Source organism: Aplysia californica, unplaced genomic scaffold, assembly GCF_000002075.1.
Source record: "Aplysia californica isolate F4 #8 unplaced genomic scaffold, AplCal3.0 scaffold00084, whole genome shotgun sequence".
Lineage (NCBI taxonomy): Eukaryota > Metazoa > Mollusca > Gastropoda > Aplysiida > Aplysiidae > Aplysia > Aplysia californica.
In genome coordinates, this window is record NW_004797354.1 from 214538 (window position 1) to 222808 (window position 8271).

Consider the following 8271-nt stretch of genomic DNA (forward strand, 5'->3'; position numbering starts at 1 on the left):
TTGAGTATTTTTCTGGCTGTTGGGCATTTTTTTGGCGAATTTTCTGTCCATTTTAAAACATTTCTGAGTAGAATTTTACTGAAAATGGTTGATTGAAGGCATAAAAATTGTAAATGTGCAGTTTTTAAGAACACTTAGGCTTTGAAAGTCACCAAATTTTAAAGGCCATTTTCGCGCTAATTTTATGCTGATACCTGGTAATCCCCGCACCTCCTTCAATAGCAAATACCTCGACTTCTGTTCAAGATAGATGGGTATTGTTTTTTCCAACAAAAGCAAGACAAATGAACAAACTTTAAGGTTATACCAATAACTCCATATAATATATGCCCGAAAATTGACGAGCACTTGATCCCAACACGTCGTAACATGTATTCATTCAGCAAACAAACAGTGAGAAAGCCAATAAAAAGGAAAAAAAGCTACCTTGAATTCATATGTTTATTTAGCATAGAGTTCTCAGAATCATATAAATTCTCAAATCCAAATAGTCTTTTGTAAATTCTTTTCTTAAAAGCATTGTAGCTTTAGAAACAGAAAATAAGCTTTAAGGGATTAACATTGACTAATACTAGGCTTTATTACAGTTGTGCTTTCAAACTGACAAAGAAAATTTCTAAATGTAAGAAAACTGGCGTGGAGGTAAGAGAAAAATGAATGTTGAGCAAAAACGTAAACAAATCTCTTTGATAAAGTTAAAAGTCCACTATATAACCAGTATGGTAGCTAACAATAATACTATAACAGAAAAAAAACAACCTTAAACAGCACCATAGCCCAAACCAGTCTCAATAGCAACAGTGTCTTAAAAGCGTGACATAAGACACTCGACTAACAATCAGTGCGTAATAAATGTACATTTCAACGGCTCAGTTTAAGACTCCATCTTTTGCCACTTCTCAAAATGGTGCATGGAAGAGTCTAACACTCACTAAGCAGTAGATTTGTACTTATGCATTTTGGGAAAGATCTTGAATACAAATTAGAACCTGTCCAAGGAGTGATCACAGTAGGCCTATCCCTCAGTGGTCAAATCCTCATCTTCCATATAATGCTGTCCTGGTATGGGAAATTATTTTGGAAAAAAGCTTGACCAGAAAAAAGGGAAAACTGCTACAGTACATTACATCCCCACTCAAAGGCAATAACAACAATACCCATCAAAGTTCAAAGATTTAAAAAAAGAATTCAAATCAGGATTCATTTCAGGACCAGGGTGTCTGTCTGGACCAAGCTTTCAACAGAAACAGGTGGCCACTTTCACTTATCCTAATACAGTGGAATCCTGTTATAACGAGAGGGAGGGGACCGGTGAAAAAGATCCGCTATAGCAGGATTCTCGTTAAAAGGGATCCAGTAATAAATTCAAGGGAAATAGTACAGTAGGCCGAATCTATGATTCTGGTTTTCTGTTCGTTTTGTTTTGTAATCTCCCCGATGATGATTTGGTTCAACATGATCTCTAGGTCTTACTTGATCAAACATCGAATAAGTTTTCTTTCTCTCGCGCTAGCGATGTTGACAGCTCGGCGTCAGCGATCAGAAATAAAGTTCTCTAGGCTAATTCGCCTGCTGTGTTGTCCCCCACCCCACCACACCCGGTTGTGCATTCCATCTGCTTGCGCATGTCATACATCGCTCCATCCATCACAGCACTATGGCCTCTCCATCCCTGCATCTGAGAAGTGAGAGGCATGCTTGGCCTAGATAATCTAGACTTGGCTGGCCTATCACGCGATGCGTTTTGCTTGTCTGTGCATACCGTACCACATCCTCCCCACTCATTCACTCCGCCTTCATTGTTGGCACAAGTGGGCTCTCCTATTCTTTGTTTCGCAAGATCACCAACAACTGGCGAGGTTTATTTTCAAGTACATGCTATAACCGACTTGCATGTTTGTCTGATTGCGCTATAGCAGTATTTTATTTACAAAGAAAAAGAAGGGGACAAAACAGGGTTTTAGCATAGTGTCTTTATAACAGACTTCTCCTTATTTCAGGACTCGTTATAAGTGGATTCCACTGCATAACACACTAACACGTGCAAAGCAAAATTGGTGAGATGCAGAAATCTTTTTGTTATTACAAGTTTCGTTTTCCATGTGCTTTAAATTAGGCAAAGAAATGAATTTCTTTGCACTATCTACAGCATGTGCAAGGTGTATACATGAATAGGAAAAAATCTGGGAGCCGAAAACCTGTTTGCTTTGTGCGAGTTCCACTACGTAGTATGGGAGCTCGAAATGTGCAAGTTAGACTGTATTGTCTCAATACGAGACAAAACCATCCAGAAAACACAAACTTGGTTCACAACACTAATTTTCAGAAGGATTGGGGGCAGTTTCTGTTCCACAGGTGCTATAATAATATGGGTAAAAAAACCCCAAAAAACTGATTACTTCTCAACAAAGCATCGGGCGCTTCAAATTCGTAAGGCCATACAGGAAGAACAAGCATAACAATAATAAGAGCAGATAATTCACAGCAATAATGTTACTTGTACATTTTCTTTCTCCTATTGTCAAGCAGAATATACTCTTTCAACATACAATAACAACAAATTTCTAAACGGATATTTTCACGACATTTACAGTAAAGGTATGATGGCAGGATCAGGACAATTTCTTTGGGAGTTTTCAGATGGACATGAATTCCACAATAACTTAAACCAAAAGTTGTACATTATTATAAATTTAGTAAATTTTACCAAGTAGGCCAACTAAGAACTAATTATCGTCCAGGTAGTGGTCACAAAAGCCTACTACTAATGATATTACAGAGCTGCAAAGGAAGCTTTAATATGTACAATGCACATGCTTTCCATTTAAAGTCCCTCAACTTCCAGCGAATTAGCTTTACCTATCATAATCATTCACACAAATTATCAGACTGCAGGATAGTCCTTGGTAGAAATCTAAACAATATTCATAACGACTGTTCATGACAAATTCTTCTGAAAAAACTGAAACATTCTAGAGAAAGCCAACTTTGCGGCATCAGGATTGTAGTTGGCCCCCGTCTTATTTGTGAAGGCGTGGTCGCAGTCGTAGTTGTAAAACTCCAAGGATTTCAGAGCAGCCTCAAGCTTTGCCTTGAGAGGTTTCCACTCAGCCGGCGAGGAGAATCCGGCCACCTGTGAACACGGGCGGGGTGACATTGGAGATAACGAAGAAATCAAAATACAAAAAGAAACAACTACAACTTTGTAATCACCATGAGAAATTTTATTTCAGCTACACCCACCATGCTTTCTTTCCAAAATTGTCAGCTTTCTTAATCTGCTGAACATTCACAGATCAGACAAAAGAGTAGAGGCTTTCTCCTGTTTTGATACCTTAAAGTGTGAAAGATGATTTGCATTTCTTGAGGTTAGCTAGGGAAGAGTTAGACAACACAAACCTCGAAATTCTTTTCAGCTTAGAAAGGGAGCGAGCATTTCCGCTAATCAATAGTTTTTTTTACAAAGACAAATAAAAAAAAAAAATTGGGTACCAATATTATTTTCTTTCTGTTTAGCGCCGATTTTGAAATAACTGTGTTCAGTTTTAAGCAGACTTCACTGTAAAACTAGGTCCTGCTAACCACCCCTTCCCATTCCATTACCCCCCCTCCCCATGCCTTTTAAAGTAGTAAATGCTGCACTTACCGAATCCTTATCGCCAAAGTGGCACTGGAGCGGCACCTTGATGGTGGTCACGTCACAGAGCTCCGCCGATGGGATCCCATAGAACGGCACAGCTGCGTCAATCTCCGGCACCAGTGCAGCTGCAGCCATAGACAGGGCCCCACCCATACAGAAGCCGGTCACACCCACTTTCACGCAGCCCTTTCCTTTCAAGTACCTGAGGAGTACATGCAGCAGAAGCCTTTGACTTTGAGTAAGAAAAACCAAATGTGCTTGTGCATTTCTTTGATATTTTATATGCAATGAGGGAGAGAGAGAGAGAGCGAGAGAGGGGGGGGGGGGGGGGAGGGAGAGACAAAGAAAGGCAGAGGGTGGGACAGACACTGAAAGAGAGACAGAGAGAGAGGGGGAGAGAGAGAGATAAAGAGAGAGAAGAGAGAGAGTCAGAGAGAGAGAGAGAGAGAGAGTCAGAGAGAGAGGGTGAGAGAGTCAGAGAGAGAGAGAGAGAGAGGCATTATGAAAAAAAAGGGTCACGAATTCCCTTTATATCCCATTGTTTAAAGAAAAAAAAAGCACACAAAAAACAAAAAACGAGGAACACTCCATAAAATCTCTAAAATTCTGAAAATTCCTTTAAAAAATGACGACTGTATGAAGTGGCTTACTGGGCACAACCCTGGATGTCGTCGATGGCACCTTTCCAGTCAAGGTCACCCATGTAGTGTCCGGCAGTCTCGTTGTCGACGGCCACTTTGCCGCGGTACAGGTCAGGCACCAGGGTGACCATCTTGGAGCCACAGCTCACCTCTTTACCGCAGTCCTGGATCTGCTGGTTCAAACCCCACCACTCCTGCGGATGCAAGCAAATGTTTGTTTGTGTCAGTGAGCAAAGATATGTTTGTTAGTTTGTGTCAGTAAGGAGATGTTTGTATGTTTATGTCTGTAAAGAGATATTATATTCATTTGTTTGTGTGAGTATGGAGATGTCCGTATGTTTGTATTAGTAAAGAGATATTATATTTGTTTGTTTGTGTTAGTAAAGAGATGTTTGTGAGAGTTAAGAGATGCTTGTATGTTTGTGTTAGTAAAGAGATATTTGTTAGTTTGTGTTAGTAAAGAGATGTTTGTATGTTTGTGTTAGAAAAGAGATATTCGTGGGTGGTTGGCGGGTGCTCTGGTGTGGTTTGCTTCTTCTCCTATCAAACATTTATCGTCCTTATCTCCCCTCCTTCTTTTTTATGTTTGTTACTCTCTTGTAACACCTCTAATCTTCGGGCGCTCATATGACCTTGTGCAGTTGCGAGCGCCGTAAAAACTCTACTAAAACAAAGAGATATTTGTTTGTTTGTGTTACGTTAGTAAAGAGATGTTTGTTTGTGTAAGTTAAGAGATATTTGTTTGTTTGTGTAAGTTAAGAGATGTTCGTTTGTTTGTGTGAGTAAAGAGATGTTTGTTTGTTTGTTTGTGTGAGTAAGGAGATGTTTGTTTGTTTGTGTGAGTAAAGAATTGTTTATTTGGTTGTGTGAGAGGGAGATAAAAAAAAGTAGGACCTACCAGAGGCGCCCTCCAACCCCCCACTCACTCCAAGAAATGAAATGATATAAGAGTTAAAATTTTATCCGATGGTCCAACATTTCTCAACATCCAGCAACACCTCTACTATGACTTTATAACAAGGAATCATCAAATTACAGCGGATTCCACTAGGCTGAAATCTGCAAGATCAACGGGCTTACTTCAGTTTAGACAAGTTTCTGGTTTCGAGAGGTTGCTCAAATCAAGTTTTAATTCATGATACAATACCGATTTAATTCCATATGCCCAAAAAATTTATTGTGTGTGTGTGTGTGTGTGTGAGCCGGTGTGAGTGTGCATGCGTGCTGCCATTTATATATATTATATATACAATATATCATGCCAACAGAAGAAAGTATCAATCAATGGAAACACAATACATAAAAAGAAAACAAAGCCACTAACCTGTAAGACAATGATGCCAGCTTTGCTGTTTTCAGCGTCACACAGGATGGCTGGGCACTTCCCTGCCTTGTTAGCGCTGTCGACCTGGATTTTCTGTGGGGCGGCCATTGTGCTGAGCTGAGGACACACACAGAAGAAAGGAAAAGTTTGTCAAAACAATCAGACGACCTTCCATTTTAATTTTAGTAAAAGTTTTTCAGTACTTGCAACACAATAATAAGGTCATATGAGAGCCGAATTGAGGTGTTGCAAAAGAGTAACAAACAAAAAAAGGAGGAAAAATAAAGACAATAGATGTTTGATAGCAAAGAAAGAGCAAACCACACCAGAGCATCCATCAAATATCAAACATGTTTTAGTTTTAGTAATAGATTTGGGGCACTTGCAACACGAATAAGTCATATATAAGTGTTGAAAATTAGAGGTTTTGACTTTGAGTAAATAAAGAGAAGCACATCACATCAACTATGATCAACACAATAATGGTCATTTTAGTGCTAGGAAAAAGTAATGCAGACAGAGACAGAAATAACAGAGTGATGAAACAAAAGAAGAAAGATCTACCAGTAGCACTATCAAAGCACCTACAGTTCCATTTTGCGCTTCTGTCAATATATAAACAAGCAATCTTCAAGGTTAAGGTGTGTTTTAATTAAAGATTTACAACACACAAATTAGTCATGGTAGTGAAGAAGATTTAAAGGTTATGAATTGAGTAAAGGGAAGCAAATCGACACAGAAACGGTAATATTACAGTGCTGGGAAGAAGCAAGACAGACAGAAACAACTGAGGGGAAACAAAAGAAGAAGACCTTTTTAAAACGTCCAGGATGCTTTTCAAAAAGGTCATAAAGGTGCCGAATATTAGAGGTGTTACAAGAGAGTAATAAATATAAAAAAGAACGAGGAGAGATCAGGTCGGTAGATGTTTGATAGTAAAGAAGGAGCAAACCACACCAGAGCACCCGCCAACCACCCACATTCAGGGTGCACGTAAGCACTACTCAAGTATTGGTTAAAATCGAATGCTTACTGGTTCCTGAGAAATCTTGCTTCAAGAGTGTCCACGATTCAGTGAACACGTTTCATTTGCTTTGGTTAACGTTTTATGGCACTTGCAACACAATAAGGTCATAAAAGTGCCGACGATTAGAGGTGTTACAAGAGAGTACCAAACACAAACAAAAATGAAGGACAGATAAGGACAACTAAATTATGTTTGATAGGAAAGAAGGAGCGCAAACTACAACAAAGCACCCACCAACCACCCACGGGGTCAATGCTAAGCCAGGAACCATAATATAAGGTTGGCTTACCCTTAGTTTGTGGGTCAGTGGACAATCTACCTCTATTCCCTCCTCCCTCCCCCCCTTCCCACCCCAAAAACCTCTTTCGGCTAAAAAAACCCACCAACAACAACAAAAAAGCAACAAAAATAACCCCCCAGATAAGGACTCAAAGCGGGTAAACACAACTCCCCCCCCCCCCTAAAAAAAACAAAACAATTCCGACAAGTCCAAACAAAGAGACGCCGAGCTCACTTTGGGGGAAGGGAACCAAAACAAGCAACAAACTCCAAACACAGTATCGGGCACCTACGCTCCGGAAGGACTCATCTGAAGTGCCCGTCTTCTGCTCCGAGCTCTGACCACGCCCACTTTCTTTGCCCGAGGCTTTGGCCAGGTTGTACGAGCTACGACGCATTGTCTGGACAGGTAGGTATGTAGGTGGGTGGGCAGGTGTGTGGATCGACAACCAGGTACGCAGGTAAGTAGGTAGGTAGGCAAATGTGTGCAGGTGCACAGGTAAGTAGGTAGGTGGGCAGTTGAGTGCAGGTACGCAGGAAGGTAGGTAGGTGGGCAGGTAGGTGCCTCGGTAAGTACGTAGAGAAGCAAGCAGCTGGACTATCCTCAGGAAAATCGGGAAATCGTCAACACTGTACAGCCGTCCTGTTCGCAAGCACAGTCTGGTCTTAACCCACTTTCAAGTCTTTTCAATATTTCTGTATGAAGTTGGGAAGATAGGTCCGCTGGTAGGTATGTAGGGAAGTAAGTGGGATGACTATCCTTAGCAAAATCGGGGAGGCCCGCGGCACACTTGGCTGTTTTCTCCTCAATTCACAGCACGGCTTGGTTTTTCAATATATGTACTATTTCTCCACGTTAACTTCTTGAGGCCTACGTTCTTCCAAATGATGCAGCGTCTAACAGCAGAAAAATTGCACAGTAAACCGACACCTTTGTGATTCTTCTCAGTCTCCTTCCTCAATGAGTGCTCACATCACAAACTGACCAACACTTGGCAACTCCAGTCAGAACCTCTAGAATTTCGCGCCACAAAGAGACGGGTATAGAACATAGCGACACATAAATTCCTATATCCTATCGATTCTGGGTTTTCATTTCGTTTTAATAAGCATTTACGGCACTTGCAACACAATAAGGTCATATAAGTGCTGAAGATTGCAGCAGTATACAACAAACTCTCTTGGAAACTATACCAACAAAGACAATATATGATCGCACAGAGTCCTCAACAACACTTTACTGCTCCACAAGAAAGACTCGGCAATAATCATCAAGTAATCCAGTCTAAATACTCTAAAGCAATCTTAAATGAAAACAAAGACCTAGCGTGTGCCTATGAGAAGATTAACCCCGCACGCA

At 40.5% G+C, this 8271-nt stretch overlaps 1 protein-coding gene across 1 annotated transcript in view; it reads right to left on the reverse strand.

The window, feature by feature from the left end:
* Positions 1 to 426: 426 nt before the first annotated feature.
* LOC101847027 (protein usf) overlaps positions 427 to 8271 on the reverse strand; it is a gene marked incomplete in the record, with an annotated part of 14755 nt that continues 6910 nt past the window's right edge. The window contains 5 exon segments of the mRNA XM_005094531.3: positions 427 to 3133; positions 3647 to 3842; positions 4291 to 4475; positions 5606 to 5722; positions 7205 to 7925. Of these exon segments, the coding sequence (XP_005094588.1) occupies positions 2939 to 3133; positions 3647 to 3842; positions 4291 to 4475; positions 5606 to 5722; positions 7205 to 7309 (798 nt within the window).